Source organism: Sturnira hondurensis, unplaced genomic scaffold, assembly GCF_014824575.4.
Source record: "Sturnira hondurensis isolate 20B ecotype Veracruz unplaced genomic scaffold, ASM1482457v3 Scaffold0008480, whole genome shotgun sequence".
Lineage (NCBI taxonomy): Eukaryota > Metazoa > Chordata > Mammalia > Chiroptera > Phyllostomidae > Sturnira > Sturnira hondurensis.
Genome location: NW_028081111.1, coordinates 391,494 through 409,439, shown reverse-complemented (window position 1 = coordinate 409,439; position 17,946 = coordinate 391,494). Strand labels below are relative to the sequence as shown.

At 39.3% G+C, this 17,946-nt stretch overlaps 1 protein-coding gene across 2 annotated transcripts; it reads right to left on the bottom strand.

Annotated features, from left to right (window-relative positions):
* Nucleotides 1-46: 46 nt before the first annotated feature.
* Nucleotides 47-16,633, bottom strand: CUNH2orf49 (chromosome unknown C2orf49 homolog). 2 transcript variants are annotated; one of them, XM_037054981.1, is made up of 5 exons: nucleotides 16,482-16,633; nucleotides 14,362-14,528; nucleotides 9,989-10,364; nucleotides 8,152-8,226; nucleotides 47-501 (listed from the first exon to the last, which is right to left on the bottom strand). In XM_037054981.1, the coding sequence occupies exons 1-4, from the start codon at nucleotides 16,581-16,583 to the stop codon at nucleotides 8,170-8,172; spliced, it is 702 nt and encodes a 233-aa protein (XP_036910876.1). In that variant the 5' UTR covers nucleotides 16,584-16,633; the 3' UTR covers nucleotides 47-501; nucleotides 8,152-8,169. The 2 variants fall into 2 exon arrangements, with proteins under 2 accessions (XP_036910876.1, XP_036910875.1); XM_037054980.1 differs by lacking the exon at nucleotides 47-501 and having other exon boundaries at nucleotides 8,003-8,226.
* Nucleotides 16,634-17,946: the final 1,313 nt, after the last annotated feature.

Genomic DNA, 17,946 nt, shown 5'->3' with positions numbered 1-17,946 from the left:
AGATTATATGGCTAATAATAAAATTATCCAGGCACAGCATGTGAAGTAATGATTAAACATTAAGGTGCTACGTATAAACAACACTTTATTGCATGTTCTGATTACTGTCTGACATGCTATTCTGGTGGGCTGGGCCCGTGTTAACTAAAACTGCATCACACCTTTTATTTAAAAGCCCTCGGTCAGCACTATGACATCTTCTTTGCTATCTTCTCTTTGTTCCCCTCTCCCAAACTCTCTCTCTTGGAATTAAACAGTCTGCACTTGATCCATTTGCAGAAGCTCCAGCATATGAGCTGGTGACAGTGAAGGCAATGTTGGGGTCACCAGAGCTCAGAGCTTTCCCACAGTCATGGATCTCGCACTGACCTGCCTTCTCTTCCATAAAGTGCAGGATTGCAAAAGGACACAAGCTCCTTGAGGCCAGAGGTGACATCTTGTTCATCAGTATACTCTCAACACCTGAGCAACTTAGGGCATACTGGAAGCCTTTCAGTGTTTCTGAAAAGAAAGTAAAAAAGAGAAAAGGAGACAGAATAACTGCTATAAAGAAAACACTGAGCTCCTAGTTTGGCAGAAGTCTGTAAAATCGTATTTGAAAGCAGACTATACAATTGCAAGCACTGAGCCAAGTTATGAGATAAGGCATTACATGTTTCTCTTTTTGGAATAGTAACAATATTAACCTTTGGTCCTTAGTTTTCTAAGATAATGCAGTATTATAAAATGATGTGCTATGCAACAGAAAAACCTGGTGGAAATCACCAGGTTTCTATGCAACAGAAAAAACTGGTGGAAATCAAGTTCCATCCACACTGATCAGGCACACCTCAAGTTTCTTAAGCTGAGTGGTGTCACAGTGAGAAATGTTTGATCAGGTCTGAGACAGGTCTTCCAGAGTTTCAGTTAGCTTGAGGCTTTGCCTTTTTTAGCCATTTTGCCATCTTCTACTTCATAATACCAAAGTAAAAGCATTCTTGCATATGTGCTTTTCAAAATACAAATGGCATACCAAAAAGAAATGCAGTGAAAACTTCCAAATTTCATCATGGAACATCTTACTTGTTCCTTATTAAAACCACAGATACACTAGACCACAGGTGGCAAACACAAGGCCCACAGGCCAAATCCGGCTGTCCACCTTGTTTTATCTGATCTGGCACCTTGTCTCTCTACCTGGTGGCAGTGCCGAACTCTCACTTAACTTATAAGGAATAGTTACATTTATATAGTCCTAAATTACACTCTGCCCTTTGAAGGCAACCATGAGGCTGATGTGGCCCCCAGTGAAGTGAGTCTGACACCCCTGCACTAGATGAACCCAACTTTCAATTACCCAACTTGTCAAAAACAAGAGTTGGTGGCAAGTAATTAAGAGGGGGCTGGTAGCTCCATGATACTAGTAGTAAAAAGCTAAATGGCAGACTAGTCAGAAGTTTAACAGAGAAAAAAACAGGGAAGGAAAAGCTAACAAGAGCCCTCATGGGATCCCACTTATCCCTGGAGCATCCAGAAGACTACAGGCATGGACTGGGTTGCACCCACTCAGGAGCAATCAGAGTGGACATGGAGCAGACTTGAAAGCATTCTCCAAGCCATAAGATCACTGGCAAAGATCAGAAGTCTTATTGGCTCTAAGTGCTGAAGCAGAACCTCTGACCTGGCTGAACATATATTATGAACATGTTCAAAGATGTAAAGGAAACCATGTTTAAAGAATGAAAGGAACATATAATAAGAAAATTCAGTGAACCTGAAGGCAGATCAGTAAAGATCATAGAATCTGAAAAACAAAAACAGATTTAGAAATGATCAGAGCCTCAAAGAAATGTGAGCCACCATTAAGTGTACCAACATATGCAAAATGGGAATACCAGAAGAGAAAATGGACAGAAAAAAATGTTTTAAGAATGGCTGAAAACTTGCCTAAATTTGATGAAAAACATTATCCAAGCAACTTGACAAACACAAACAAGGAAAAATGTGGATTTCTGTACCCAGCCCTATGAAAATGCTGAAAAGCCAAAAGTAAAGGGAAAGTTCCTGAAAGTAATGAACTGAGATTGGCGCCCCCACACCCACCTCAGGGAGGTCTGGACGGAGACACACACAGCCTGCCTGGGCCTCCACCCCAGCTCCACCCATTCCTCTACCAGTTGGGAATCGTATTAAACAGATGCTCTAGCTATAAATAATGCAGTTCTATGATAAGCCATTTTATGAACAAGGACTTTTATTAAACTGTGAAATAAAACACAAAAAGTGTAGACAACAAATGTTATCAGGTAAAACCCTACTACGGAGAGGGAAGTCAGAATTCTGGTCGTTCTTCTGCATCCGAAGGGACAGGAGGGAACTGTCTGGAATGCTGGGCATGCTCTGTACTAGGGTTAGCAAACTGGCTCTTGGGCTAAATCCCGCCCACTGCCTGCTTTCCTTTAGACAGTTGTACTGGAAAACAGCCATGCCCGTTCATCTACAAAGTTTGCCAATCTTGCTCTGTATTATGATCTGGGTAGTGATGACAACACACACACACAATTCACATGCATATGTATGTAAATTCACTGAGTTGTATATTTTAAACTCTACAGTATTTTATATGTCAATAAAAATGTTACACTTTTTATGGTTTCCTATACTGGGCAGTTAATGTGAAGCTGGTCCTTTTTTCCTTAAACATGGCAAGCAAACTTACTTGATCTTTACTTGATTATTCTAATACATGAAAGCTCTGGGGGGTCAATCTCTCCCCACTGATGTTTCTGCTGCATCTCATACTTGGAACATTGCTTCCTGTGTGCCTGGGTAATTCTGACTTGTGCTAGTCACTGCCTTTATAAAATTATCTGTGGGCATTTCCCGAGGCTTCAGAGCAGTGTCTTCCTGCAGAGAGGAGTTCCATTGCTTCTGCCATGGGCCTGGAGCACCACCAGGCTAACCCTACTTCCAAGTCACCTCCTGTGTTCTGTTCGCCATCCTGGCGGGGTGTAAAATCGGTACGATGGCCTGCTTGATTGCTTCCGGCCTCCACCCCACTCTGTCCCCTCTTTCCCTTTCTGTTCTTCCTTTATATTTCCCTGTCTTCTTTTCTTTTGCTTTTCCCTCCACTTAGCAAGGCAGGTTTACTTTTAATTCACTTTCTTCATGTGAGACAGGTGCTCTTTGGAGTCATGGCTACTAGGTTTCCTATCTTGTGGGTTGCAGGGCTCAGTCTTTTCTCCTTCATAACACATTGTGCTCAACAGCACATCCAACATGGCCTACTGCACTCGGTTCTTGTGGTCTCTAGATTTTTGTCTGCCAACTCTTCAGTGCTTTTATCTTTTTTATAGTGGGGTGTGTTTTACTGACGTATGTTTTAAGAGCACAGAGGAAAGGTATCTATAGTAGAGAACACTACCAGGACAGGGTGACGAAAAGTAGTTGAGGGGCATTCGACAACAAACCTAACCAATATGCTCCAAAACTGTCAAGATTATAAGAAGTTTAAGAAAAGTCTGAGAAAATTTCACAGCCCAAATGAGTCTACTGAATTACTTTGAAGACAAGGTAAGGTGGTATTCTGGGACAAAAAAAAGGACCTTAGATAAAAACTAAGAAAATCTGAATAAAGTTATAGACCTTCCATAACAGTAACAGATCAATACTGATTCATTTCAACAAAGGAATGATATTAATATAAATTAGTAATAGGGGAAACTGGGTGTGCAGTGTAAGGAAACTCTTGACACAACCTTAATAGTATTTCTACAAACATAAGGTTTATATTTTAAAAGTTTTATTTTTGAAAATTATGTAGCAGGGCAAAATAAATATAACAGAATGCTTAACTCAATTTGGTATTTTTATATGTATAAAACTATCTTTCATCATAACTTATATTTTCGTCTCCTAAGGTATAATTATTATTCAAAGAAATATAAACAATTTATAATGGGAAAAATATTTTAGTTCAAACTACTTATCCAAAGGCTAAAAACCAAGACACCTAGTTAATTTTACTAGAGATAAAAAGATGTTTAGTGCTATTACACAATTAACTAGTCATTTCTATCTTCTGATTCAACTGAATGCTTCATTAAGTCTGAATACTACTGATAGCTTCTCATTTCTCTTGGAACCAAAAACAAAGTCCCTAACATGACCTACAAAGATTCTCCATAATCTGGCTTCTGCCTACCTTTGGCTTTATTTTATACTATTCTCCCCACCTAGTTTCACTGTTTTGAGTCCCACCAAGTCTTTTTGTTCTAAAAACCTATTAAAAGAGGGCTTTTGCTTCACTGTCGAGTCCGATGTGTTATCTAGTACTGGGTAGCAAATCATCCCAACACTTAGTAGCTTAATACAACCCCTATTCTGTTCTCAATGATTCTGTGGGTCAGCTACCTGGGCTGGTCTGCCCTGGACTTGCATGTAGTTGGTCACCTACAGCTAGACTGGGGTGGATGTTGTCAGCTGGGACATATTTTTCTAGCAAGCCTTTTCTTCTCATGGCTGCAGCAGTTGTCCAAGAGTGACAGCAACCTACCACATGTAGGATGCTTTTCCTAAAAGCTTTCCATAGCTGTTGCTCCTTAAAAATTCCACAGAAGCTTCCCCAAGCATTATATTTAAAGTAGGTTTCTCACCCTACCTTCCCCATCCCTATTCCATGATTAGGCTTGATTTTCTCTCATTACAATCATCCATTATTCATTGTTCACTTGCTTGTCTTCTCTTTAGGAGCAGGAACTTAATTCACACCTTCATTTTTTCCTACCGCAATATAGAAGACAACCAAGTACTGTAATAACTGACAGAGCAGAGCACTTCGGTTAGTAAAAAACACTTTAGTAAATACCTAAATGGAAATAAGATTTTTTTTTGTCTCTTCTATTCAGACAAAAAAAATCAAGGATCTACTTTTTAAGTTCAAGGTAGAGGTTACCTGAAGCTTTTCCAAGTTAGTTAATTTAGAGCTTCACTATCCAACATGAACATACCAGCTTAGAAATTAACTCTTGAGATGGCCCAAACACAAGCCCTCAACTGAATCTCTGGCTTCTCACCAGTTAAGAAAGCTTACAAAGGTTGAGGTTTGGGGACGTGTTTCCACCCCTTCAAATGTAGTGGCAGTCAACATGTCCCCCCAAGAGTGTCCTGAACACCTGGCTACTCTAGCCAAGTTCCCCTCTAAAGCAGGAGCCCCAAGGCTGGGTGGACTATTGGAACCATGCCTGAGCACAATCGATCCAAGTACAGAAGGTTTTACTATAAAAACGACACCTTTCAATATAATTTACTCACATAAAAAGAGATCAAGTCATTACAGAGCATTTTTCCACTTTATTTGTTTCTTTACGAATGACAGACCTACTCAGTAATTTTATTCAGTTTATTTAAATAAGGATATGGCTACTTAAAAGACTTTTTACATACAAAAAATGTACATTACAAGGTTAAACTTTCTGTACTGAATTATAAAACCTGCACAAGCATTTAATAAAAGAGCACGCTTAAAAACATTTTGACCATTTTGTAGCCTCTAAAAATCACTGAAGTTGCACAGCAGTGAATAGAGGAAGCTCTTACATACATGTTATTTAATCTACTGGCAGTTTCACTTAATGTAAGTTTTAAAAGGTCATTGCTATTGAATGAGTCTCTCCATCAGTTTTAGTATCGTCTTTGAAACTTAAGTCAACCAAATTTTATTTCAAATAATAATTACAATGCTAAAGAACTTTAATACTAGTAAAAATATTATGGGCTCATAGTAGTAGTTGGACCAACTTTCCAAAGTGCCTGGATACTGTCTACATTAACAAAGCTATTTTGGAAAACTGCACAGCCTTTACAGCCATTGGGAAGCAGTTTCGTGCCTTGGTGCTGCACAGCTCTGAGACTCCAGAACTCGTGCAGCAAGCAGTCTATGATCCCTCGAATGTAAGAGGACTGGGGGTCAGCCTATCTTTACCCCAGTGAATGAGCAGGACCAACCTATGACTTGTAAACCTAGACTTGAAGCTTAGGATCTATAGGAAGGAGGAAGGAGATGAAAGCAAAGCACATGAAGATATGGGAAAAGAGGACAAGAAAAAGGAAAACAAGGAACAAAGAGGGAAGGGAAGAAAAAAGTAAGGCCACCTGCCAATGGCAGGAAGTGATAGAGTGCCCGTAACTGCACCTTAGAAGCCACTCACTAAGGAATGCCATTCACTTTCCTACCCCAGTAAAAGAAAAACAGGGTTTATTGGAATAATGAATCAAGAACAACAGTAGCAACCCATGTTAATAAGTAAAAAGGATTTTGAAGTTCTTAGCCATTCAAATCAAGTCCTTCTCAACTTCAAAGCTCACTAAAGCAACACTTCCAGATATGAGACTCCCAACACTTCTGCTTCCGGTCCCCATCATTCAGCTTCGGTATGTGGAGAAAGACACTGAAGACGAGCTGTAGCTCTGCACCTTGAGAAGGCGCAGTGTTCTAGGACGTTGGTATATGTAATACATGGTACACTGTTTAGTTCTTTACATTTCAAACTCAAAATAGCTCAAGAATATCCTGCTGTATGAGCATTGATTCTGAATGTTCATAATATAAACTTCAATTTGAAGCAACAATGTTACACAGTTCAGCTGTTATCACCAACCTACTCTGTAAGTTACATATGCAAATAAAAATGAATTTTGAGTAACTAAAACTAAGTTTCTACTGACGTAAAATTGTCAAAGAGCCAACTCTCTCTTAACTAAGAGAAAAGCAGATGAAAGCAAAAGGGACAACTGAATATAAAATGTAATTTGTCACTCTACCCTAAAATCTATCTACACTTTTCAAAATTTCCCTTCACATAGTTATATATAGGAATACATTTGTCCTTCAACAATATTACATAATCAGCCCTGCAGATACCTGTATGTTTAACAATTTACTGTAACTTTAGCAATCTATGTAACACTTAGCGTGTATCCATTTTGTTTTTATATGTACAGATTTAGAGTCTAGATAAAGGCAGAATGACTGAAAACTGCAGAGTAAAAATTTTAGTACAGTTATTACCTGCAAGGCTGAACTAATTTTTTGTAAGGCTATTCAATAGCTGAACTAAAATGCTTGTTTTAACAAATATAAATAGGAATGAGACTGCTCAAAAAGTACTGACAAACCCCAATTTGAAGATCAATTGTACAAGGGAAAAAGTATAAAGTATTCTTGCACTTGATTAGAAACACACAGCAGAACAGTGGACACTACAACTCACAAATAGAAGATTTAACCCTATTCTCCCAATGACTTCAATTACACAGTCAGAATAATACCACTTTGACACAACGCAAAACCTTACTAGGTATGTCTGACAGCCCTGTGGAAAGTTGTCCGTGTTACATCAGCAAGGACGCCCTGCCAACCGGTACATACGCTTCTCTACTGTCACTGCACTGGCTTCTGAATTCAGTACCTTCTCTCCCTCTCCTTGCCTATTCTGGATCACACTGAATTTCCCCCCTTCAATGCCATACTTCCTGGACTCTCTTACTAGAATTCTACTCCTCTCCTCCTGTTCACTAAACATTCTGCCAACAGGTACGATCTCTAACATGACTGCTACACCTGAATATTTTTAAATTATTGAGATCCTAGGAGAGAGAGATGCGCAAGCTCACAGAGGAAGATCAGACTGCTTACGAAGAGGAGGAGGCAGGTCTGCTACATGACAAGAATGTTCTAAGCATGGACCTAGGGTGTCACTGATTAGTCAGCTGGTGTGGCTCAGTGAATTGAGTGCTGGCCTGCAAACCAAAGGATCACTGGTTTGATTCCCAATCAGGACACATGCCTGGGTTGTAGGCCAGGTCCCCAGGTGGGGGCGTGGGAGAGACAATCACACATTGATGTTTCTCTCCCTCTTTGTCCCTCCATTTCTCTAAAAATAAATAAATAAAATCTTTTAAAAAAGAAGGAAATTCTTTCTTAATCAGGGAACTAAAGGCAAATTTCTCTTTCTTAAAAAAGAAGGAAGGCAGGCAGGGAGAGAGGGAAAGGAAAAACTATTTTTCTGAACCTAATTTTAAAATTAAGAAAACTTCAAAAAATGAAGATCTCTGCAAATACTGTCAATATATGAGAACTTGTTTGAAAACTGCAGTTACAGTTATATTTACATTTTTGGAAACTTTCCTTCATGGCCATGTAACGTGTTGTATCTTCCTTTTTGCTTCTGGGGGCTTCAGGTTATTCTGAAAAGACATGAACAGAAATCAGCTTATATTTACAAAAATGTCAGAGAATAACTGAAGTGAACACTTTAAACCACCACGGTTGAATAATAACACACAAATGGCAGATCTCTGCTGCCATCAGGTGGGAAGATTTCAAGAGATTAGCTACCATTTTTCTAGCTGTGGTTCTGAAACATTTGCATATCAGATTCACCCAGGGCGCTGATCTTAGATTTTTCTGGAAGCTCCTTCAGGGGACCCCAAGGTACACTCAGAGTTGAGAACCACTTCTTCCTCCCTACCATGTTCTCCCTCAATCTCACAATCCAAGACCTTAATATGAGAAAAGATTGCTTTAAAAAAAAGAAGAAAAAGATCCTTGAAGTTCACTCCATATTGTCATATTTGAGGTAGACTCTTCTTCCCACTCCTAGTGACACCCTCCTCCTCTCTCCCACAAAGGTGGCTGAAGTAAATGCAACGGCAGCAGTGTCATAGAAAGGCATGTTCTGGGGCCACAGAGACTTGAATTCTAACTACAATTAGATTGCTTATTAACCCAGAAACCCTGGACAAGTTTTTAAAAATTATCTAAGCTTCTGTTTTCTCATCTGTGAAATGGGATAAACTATAGTGTCTACTTCATAGGATTGCTAAAAGAATTTAAAGAATGTAAGAACTTAGGGCTGGTCTGATACACAATAGCTTTCTTTTTCCAGGATCTGCTACTTTAGAATGTTGAAATACCCTGAGTTTTGATCCCTTTGACATACAAAAGGAAGCTGACAAAGCCAAAGTATACATACACTACAGGAATGTGCTACAGATCGAATGTCTGGTCCCCTCAAAAGTAGAATGTTGAAACCTAACCCTCAATGTGATATTTGGAGGTGGGACCTTTGGGGTGATTAGACCTTGTGGGTGAAGCCCTCATGAATGGGTTTAGTGCTCTTATAAAACAGCCCTCAGAGGGCCCCCCGGCTCCTTCTGCCAGGTGAGGACACAGGGAGAGACAGCTAAGAACTAGCAAGCAAGTCCTCACCATACACTGAATCTGCCAGTGCTTTGACTTTGGACTTCCCAGGCTCCAGGACTATAGAAAATAAATATTTGTTGCTAGAGCCATCCAGACAATGGTACTTTTTGTTGTAGAAGTCTGAAAGGACTTAGACAAGGAATAGTTTATAAAACTGCTAGATGTTTGTATAATCTCAATTGAATTCTAAATAAACATTTAAGTATATCAAATTTGCCAGCATGTAAAATCCAAGCATCCAAATGCTTAAGTATAATAGAAAAGAACACAGTAGGTTCCCCTGAACATCCTCTGTATCTTTCAGGATGGAAATATTTGAGAGGCAAGGGAAGCAAGTGGTAAATCCTAAAGACCCCAGTGTGGTTCTAAGGAAGAGCAAAACAAAGATCAAGCGCTACGATGCCACTTAAACGTGTGATCCTGCACAAATTTACTTAACATGCCGAGTGTTGCTAAAGAAAGAGTATGTCTTTTAGTTCCAAGATACTGAAAGGATATAAATGAGAAAAATCTAGTTTGAGTATGTAAGAGACTTTTTCCTCTCTACACATTTTAAGCAGGGGGGGAAAAAAACCCGGACTTTTAAGAGCATTAGTTTATCATCATGGATTTCAGTATTTCAGGGTTCAAACACATGAGAAATGATACATAAAAGTAAGACACACCATGTAAGAGTTAAAGAACAGCTTGTAGCACAGAGATCACCCCCATCGCTTAGTAGCATGGAAACCACCCCACACTCACCATGGCCTCCGCTTCTTCTTTAGGAGCAGCTCGCTTTAACTTCACAGGAGTAGTCCCCACAGGGGACAGAGGTGGCAACTTCACAGGGCCCAAAGGACTTTTCCTGTGCGTTAAGTCATGGTTCTGTTTAGTGTCATTATTATTGTGTTCCATTTTATTGTTCACAGGCAAATTGGAAGACAAGATTAGGGGTGAGACACCTGAAGAAGAATTTGATAATTTTCGGAAGGCATTACTGGTAAAGCTTGCCTGAGGGGGAGCCTTGAGTCGATCATTATCTCCATTGTCTGTCTTTTTCACTTTTATGCTTGTACTTGTTGAACTTCCATCAAACACAATGAGGGGTCTTTTCTTTGACACATCTACAGCACTACTCCTGAAATCAAAGAGACACAGTGAGAAATATCATCTGGGATGGCAAAGCAGTTACTAGAATATAAAGTTGAAACAATGACCCAAAAAACTTATTGATAGAGGAATCTAAATAATAATTTTCTAGTGCTTTATTTATTGATATGAAATTTAAAGATAGCTTTACTGTATGCACAAAAATATTATTTTAGAAACACCAATCTACCAACTAACCCTAGAATTTAAAACAGAATTTCCTAGAAACTAAAAAATTTTTTTTTTTTTTTTAAATCACCATCTTATTGCCCTGGCTAGTGTAGCTCAGTGGATTGAGTGCGGGCCTGAGAACCACAGGATCGAGGTTCGATTCCCAGTCAGGGCACATGCTTGGGTTGCAGGCCAGTTCCCAGTTCCCAGCAGGGGATGCACGAGAAGAAACCATACATTGATATTTCTCTCTCTCTCTCTTCTTCCCTTCCCCTCTAAAATAAATAAATAAAATCTTTTAAAAAATCACCATCTTATTGATGAGGTTACTTTGATCATGTATTATTACTTGGAAAGCATAATAAATTACAAAACTATTCCAAGACTGACTGAGACCTTGCTAGTCTGTGATTCCAGAATCAGGCTCTGGAAGCCAGCCATGTCCCCCAAGCTGCTCTCCGACCTCCACAGTGTATTCATTGTTCCTCCCAAGTCTACTGTCCTTCCCATGCACCTGCGGTGGTCTATGAAGGCCTTGGGAAGATACGGATTATGACAATTTCTGTTTAATATGTAACCCTGAGAATTTAGTATAAGGCCTGCAGCACTGGCAAATGAATATTAAAAAATAAAATTATATCAAGACTACCACAGTGGCAATCTATATACAATGATACAGAACATTCTATTCTATTCTATTCAGTAAGATCTTTGAAACTAAAACATTTTCCTTAAAAAAAAAAACACCTAAATTAATTGTTTAATTAGGTGACACTGTTTAACAAGGTTGTATAGATTTTAAACGTACACCACAATGACACCTGGCCTGTGTACTCCCACCACCCAAAGTCAAACCATCCTTCGTCACCATGTCTTTGGCCCCCTACCCACTTCTCTCAGGTAGTCACCATACTATTTGTCTGTCTGTCTGAGTTTCAGCTTTATATCCCATATGAGTGAAATCATATAGTTCTTAGCTTTTTCTGACTGACTTATTTTATTAGAATGATATTCTCAAGGTCCATCCAAGTTGTCAAAAATGGCAGTATTTCATCTTTTCTTATGGTTGAGCAGTATTCCTTAGCATATATGTACCACATCTTCTTTATTCAATCCTCTATCAAAGGACACTTTGGTTGTCTCCATGTCTTGGCCACCATGAATAATGCTGCAATGAACACAGGGGTGTATATCTTTGTGAATAAATCCTGTCAAGTTTTTCGGGTAGACACCCAGAAGAGGGATTGCTGGGTTATATGGTAACTTTATTTTTAGTATTTTTGAGGAACTGCCATACTGTTTTCCATAGTGGCTGTGCCAGTTTACATTCCCACCAGCAGTGAATGAGGGATCCTTTTTCTTCACAACCTCTTCAACACTTGTTATTACCTGTCTTGTTGATAACAGCCATTCTACCAGGTGTGAGGTGCTAGCTCATGGTTTTGATTTGCATTTCCTTAATGCAAATTAAGTGAAGTTGAGACTCTATTCATTTATTTGAGAGCCATGTGTATGTCTTCTAAGGAGAGGTGTCTGTTCAGGTCTTCTGCCCATTTTTTAATTGGACTGGCATTTTTTAAACTAACATTTGTAAAATTTTAACTTTAAAATTTAGCAAGTCTAACTAAATTTAGTCAGTCTAATTTAGTTAGTCTAAGTCTAAATTTAGTTAGTCTAATTCAGATCTAACTTCAGAAAATCTAATTTCTACTCTTAACCGTAAAAATAATAAAAGCATTCATTTGTTCATTATTCAATATACCTCAAGTCAGACAAAAGATTTATGATAAAAAACCTTTTAATCAAACACATCAGTGTGGTCCAGAGACCAGCAGCACCAGCAGCATCTTGGGACCTTGTAAAAAATTCAGAATCTGCCTTTTAACCAGATCCCAGGTGACTGGCTAAACTCATCAATTCTTGGGTCACCACTGACAATCATTTGGTAGAAGACAAAAAGTAAGCTCACTATACACGCACGCACTGCCATTGCAGAAGGGAAACAGAAGGGCTGTGAGTAGGATGCATTAGTGTGTGAGAGTTCAGTCTTAAGATTCAAGAGGCACATTCAAGTTTGAATAAAGATCTGGTCCTAGCTCTGTGTGACTCATCACAGCATTTCTCCAGAACTCAGTTCCCTCAGAGATAAAATAATGAGCAATTCAACACCTGATGATCTCTTAATCCTTCCAGCTTTAATGCTCTGACGTAAGAACTGAGTTGTGATTTTTAAGAATAGAGCCAAAGATCCTTTCCAAAATGATGCTGAGAGGCCTAATAAAAGGGACTGTCATATGAAGCAAAGTTGAACAGAATTAAAAGCTCTATTAGGACAATGTGCCTGAATGTGCAGATAAAAAAAGAAAATACTTTCATAGAAAGAGTCAACAGAAGTAAATCAATGATATATACAGCATAATCCATAGATTTATGAAATTAACAATGTACCATCATGCAATCATCAAGCTAAAATAATGCTCAATCTGAACTGAATGTGTTCAAAAGCAAGACTGTACATTTATTTACTTTCCAAAAGACTCTGAGCATACATGTTGCATTCTTCAATTAATCTACTCCTTGGGGAATAATCTGCCTACCAATCACAAGTTTTCCTTCGTTCTTTGTAACTAGAGATTAAAACCAGGAACCAACTCAGAATTAGAATTCTCCTTCACTCCATTTTCTTTCACTGTCTCTAGTGCACTGCCCAGGACAGTGCCTTACAAACAGAAGGCTCTAAAAGTAATTAATCAATAGCACCACGTGCAATAAAAGAGACCCAGGAAAAGAAATAACTAGCCCACTTAAGGATCTTTGTAGACTTTTTCCTCATTATCCAACCAACTACACTGATCAGTCAAATGTAACTTAAAAGGGAAATTCATTTGCTTGTTGTTTTATGAACAATTTTCTGAAATTAAAAAATTTTAAATAGTGTCCCTGAAGCTATAAATGAGTGTCTTTATTTTATATTATTCAAAGACCTTAGAGTTTTACTTAACTCCATTTTTTTTCCTTACAATTCAGCGTATATTGTTAGCTCTACCTCTAAAATACACCCAAATCCCAACCACTTCTTACCAAGTCCACTACTACCTCAGGCAAGGTCACCACCAACTACTGTTTGGATTACTGCATTCTCCTTCCTAATTGGTTTCCCTGTTCCCCTCCCTCTACTTAAATCATTTCTCAGCATAGCAGCCACCATGATGCTGTTAAAATGCACATCAGATGGTGTCATCATTCTGCTCAAAATCCTCCAGTGTCTACTCATTTCAACAGTAAAGCCAAAGTTCTCACAATGACTTACAAAGCTCTACATGATCTGACAATCTCCTTTTACCCTTAATTAACCTCTTCCCCCTCCTCTCCCTTTGGGTCTCTCCACTCTAACCCTGGTGGGCTCTTTGTTGTTGGTGGTACAATGGGCATACTCCTGACTCCAATTCTTGTATTCTTCATGGAATGCTACAATAGCTTGCTCTACTTTCTAGGTCTCTCTACTGAAGTGACATTTCTCAGTAAGGTTGTTCCTGGCCACTTTACCTAAAATCATAATCACTCTCACTGCTTTCTTTTCTCCTTAGCTTCTGCCACCATGTAACATACCACATACTTTAACTTTTGTATTATGTTTTTTCCAATTAAAATATGAGCAGGGAATTTTGTTTTATTCATGGTGTACATACATTGCCTGGTGCTCAATAAATAGTTAAGTAAATGAAAATTTTTTAACCTAAAGTTACCTGGGGGAGAAAAATAAAAGCAACATTATTTCGTTATATAAGATAAAAACAAGAATCACTGGTAAGTACCTTTTAGTCTCATTTTTTAGCTCATGTTGTTCTCTTTTCTTTTCCATCATCTTCCCCCATCTATTCTTTGGCAAATCTCTCTGGGGCAATGGTATTGCATGCTGAACATAAAGATCAGTAAGATTATCTTTGTTTATTCTTATGTCATTTTCAACAGCTATGTTCTTCTGTGGAAAAGGAAACAAAAGTAATTTTAAAACATCATCCTTCTTTTAACAACTAACCAAATACCTACATAACAGGGCAAAACACTGCTGCTTAAATAACAAATTATAAAACCACTGTCACAATTAGCACATGCTTAAGGTCCTAAATAACACTGAAAAGGTAGTAGTATAAATGGATTAAGCTCTGTAAATATTAGGTTCGGCCTCATCATAAAGACAATGGTCAGTGTGACAAGGACTGCTGTCCACAAGTGTTCAGCCAACATACCAGGCAATAAGCGCATTTCCACTGGCGTCATCCTAGACTATGAAGGGAACTGAAAAATGGGTGACTGCTTGGGAAAACTGGACAAAAGAAAACTAACAATGATGATTACAGTCTGCCAAAAAATGTTTTCAGTGTTACTACCATGATCAGATTAGTGGATGAGAGGCCTCACCTTGTATATTATTTCCCATGTATCTTTAATACTGCTTCTTAAATTGAAGACAAATACCAAGATTTCAAACGGCCCTGCACATGAAAACTGCAGTTGCCTCACAAATGATAGTACTGATAACAGTGTATCATTAAAACTTGCCTCTCTTGGCTTCAGTAGCTTCCAGTCATTGCCTTGCTCTCTCCAACTAAATCAACTCATTCTCCCTCATTTTCCACTCTGTTCTCAACATTATGGAAAACTACAGTATGAGGCAGAGGACTGGCTATGGATACAGAACTTGGATTTATGAAGGAAAATGAGGATAGAAATAAGATCATGGGTCCACAACTTCAACTCTCAAAGGCTTGGAAACATTTGTGTTTAGTTGAACGACAAAACAATCTATGTTCTGTTAAACTCCCCCCACTCCTTTTTTTCCCTATCAAAACTTAAAAGCACAAATTTTACAATGTTTCTCTTATACTAGATGATCCTGTATTATCAATTTTCACCCTGTACTCACTCAGAGATATTTGGAAACCTTGGAGGTTCTCTTAGACCAACATTCCCAAAGAATTCATTGGCAGGTTAGCTTGAGAAGCACTGCTCAAGGGCAGAGGTGCTCAAACTGTGGTACCTGAACTAGCAGCAAGAACTTGTTAACAATGCAGATTTTCAGGCCACACCCCAGACCTAATGAATGGTACAGCCTGGGGATAAAGCCCAGCAATATGTGTTTTAAGAAGCCCTGGGTGACTTCGATGTACCTAAAAGGTTTGAGAAACACAAGTGAAAAGTAACTCACATTACTAAAATAATCTGCTTAGAAGTGGGGCTTGATAAAATTAGAATACAGTACTGAAAGGAAAACACAAGAAAACCAAAATGTGCTACATAAAACCCCAAAGAAATGTTCAGTAATTCTCTACCACTTGAAACAAAATTTATCAGTTTGTGTTTTCTTTTCCGTCTACTATCAGAAAAAGCACTAGCTGAATAAGTGAAAACGCTACAATGAGAGCCCGGAACCCCGAATTCTCCTCCTGGCTACATCAGTTACCGTATTTACCAATGGTATGACCTTAAATAAGGCACTTCACCTCTCTGGGACTCAGTTTCCTCACCTTTAATCAAGGTGAGAGTGTGGAAAATGGAGGATTTCTCCCATGCTTTGCAGCCGTGACAGTTCCCAATAACTGCCCTTCATTTCCGCTCTTAGATTCTTCCCCAGTCCCTCTCTTCCTCAGGCCCTTGCTTACATATACAGGTCGCAGGGGTCTCCTAGACTCCTCTTTCCGAGCCATCCACCACCCAAAAATATAACTCTCAATTCCCAGAAATTCCTGATATGCTAAGGACATCTCTTTTCCGGATGGGGGCGTAGGGGGGACTAGGTCAGTCTGCGTGAAGAGTCGCACAAACCCGGCGGGAGGAGCGTCCACGGGTGTGTGACCGCCTCCAGAAGATACTTGGGGCTGACTCCGACCCAAGCACCTCTTCCAACCAGACCCACCCACCCAGGCGGCCCAACCTGCTCCAGCGTGAGGAGAAGAAATTCCTGGGACAGCAGCTCCGGGTGCAGCAGCAGCAGCTCCGAATCCGTGCAGCTGCGGCCACCCACATCCCCCGCCATCGTTGTCGCCAGGAGACCCCGGCGGCTACCCACAAAGCTCCGCGAAGGAAGCGCTCCGGAAGTGACGTTTGGCCGAGGACTCAAGTGTGTCGTCACTCTAGGTGCGCCGTGCGTGTGTACGTCCTCCTATGGCTCGGGGCTGGCTGGGCTGGCTCTCCTGGCCTACTTCCTCGAGCGGAAGGAAGGAAAGGGCTTGTGTGGAGTAAATCGACGGTATTTCAGGTCTGACAGGAAGAGCGGAGAAAGCATAGTTCACGGGGCTGGCGACGATTGGTCGCGCTTCTTGTGACGTTCAAAAGAGACTCTGAGAAACAGTTTCGCGGGCAAGAGGCAGGGAATACAGTTCCAGTTACTACGATTTGTCGCGTCTGAAACTGGCTACGTTTTCTTGTTTAACCTGTTCGTTTGCTTCCTAATCCTCCTTTAATTTGCTGTAAAGCCCGGGACTTTAGTTCCGGACCCTAGCACATTGTAGGCACTCAGACATTTGTTACCTGAAACTAATACTCTGAACCTGCTCACGTGTGAAAATAAATGACGCAATGGCGGTGACAAAATCCATATGTTTGTTAGATATTTACTATGTGCCAAGGTCTGCATGTTATATAGATCATTCCTCAGAACAGCCCAATGAAATACATAGTTCTAGAATGCTTATCTTTTCAGATGAGGCCACTGAGGCATGTAGTAATTTGAGGACGTAGCAAGGCTGACTTTCAAGTATTTTCTTTGCACTTGTAACTACAATGAAGTAGCAATTTTCTTTAAACAAAATCTAATAGATTTTATCTAATTACTGAAAGTCTTTTTCTATTCTTTCATCTTTTGGTAGAAGATGCACATCGCCAAATATTTTGTCTATTTAAAACTTAAACTTGCAGACAGCTTGTGATTTGCATCTTCTATCATGTATCATTTCATTGGAAATTACTGTAGTGTCTTCAAAAATGTAAACATATGAGGATGACAAAAGGTAAACCTTGAAAGAAAATTGGAAATAAATGATATACTAAATCAAAAAGACAAGATAAAGTTGAAGGGTGTTTATAACTTTTCTTAATCATATATGTATACGATGCTTTATCTAGAAGTTGAATTTGACAGCAGGGCAGAAACTTAAAAATTACTCAGTCCTATTCTTTCATTTTAGTGCTGTGGAAGCATGTCAGATTAAATGGCTTGCCGGACTTTTAGAACTGAGCTGAGGCAGGTATTTGGATGTCTTAATTTGGAGTTAAGTGTATTAACTGTGGCATTAGCATCATGGTATTCCATATCTAAAATCTGGTTTTCATAATAATAGTTAAATTAATGTGGCTGGTATTATGCCTATTTCCTTCACCGAAAGGCACATACATAGTTT

What these genes read in the sequence shown, in the direction of transcription:
- CUNH2orf49 (XM_037054981.1), bottom strand. Translation starts at nt 16,583, where the DNA reads ATGGCGGGGGATGTGGGTGGCCGCAGCTGCACGGATTCGGAGCTGCTG. An exon ending in TTCTCCTCACGCTGGAGCAG is followed by an intron (nt 14,529 to 16,481) that starts GTTGGGCCGCCT and finishes CCTTTTCCACAG; the next exon opens with AAGAACATAGCTGTTGAAAA. An exon ending in AAGAAGAAGCGGAGGCCATG is followed by an intron (nt 8,227 to 9,988) that starts GTGAGTGTGGGG and finishes ATGTCTTTTCAG; the next exon opens with AATAACCTGAAGCCCCCAGA.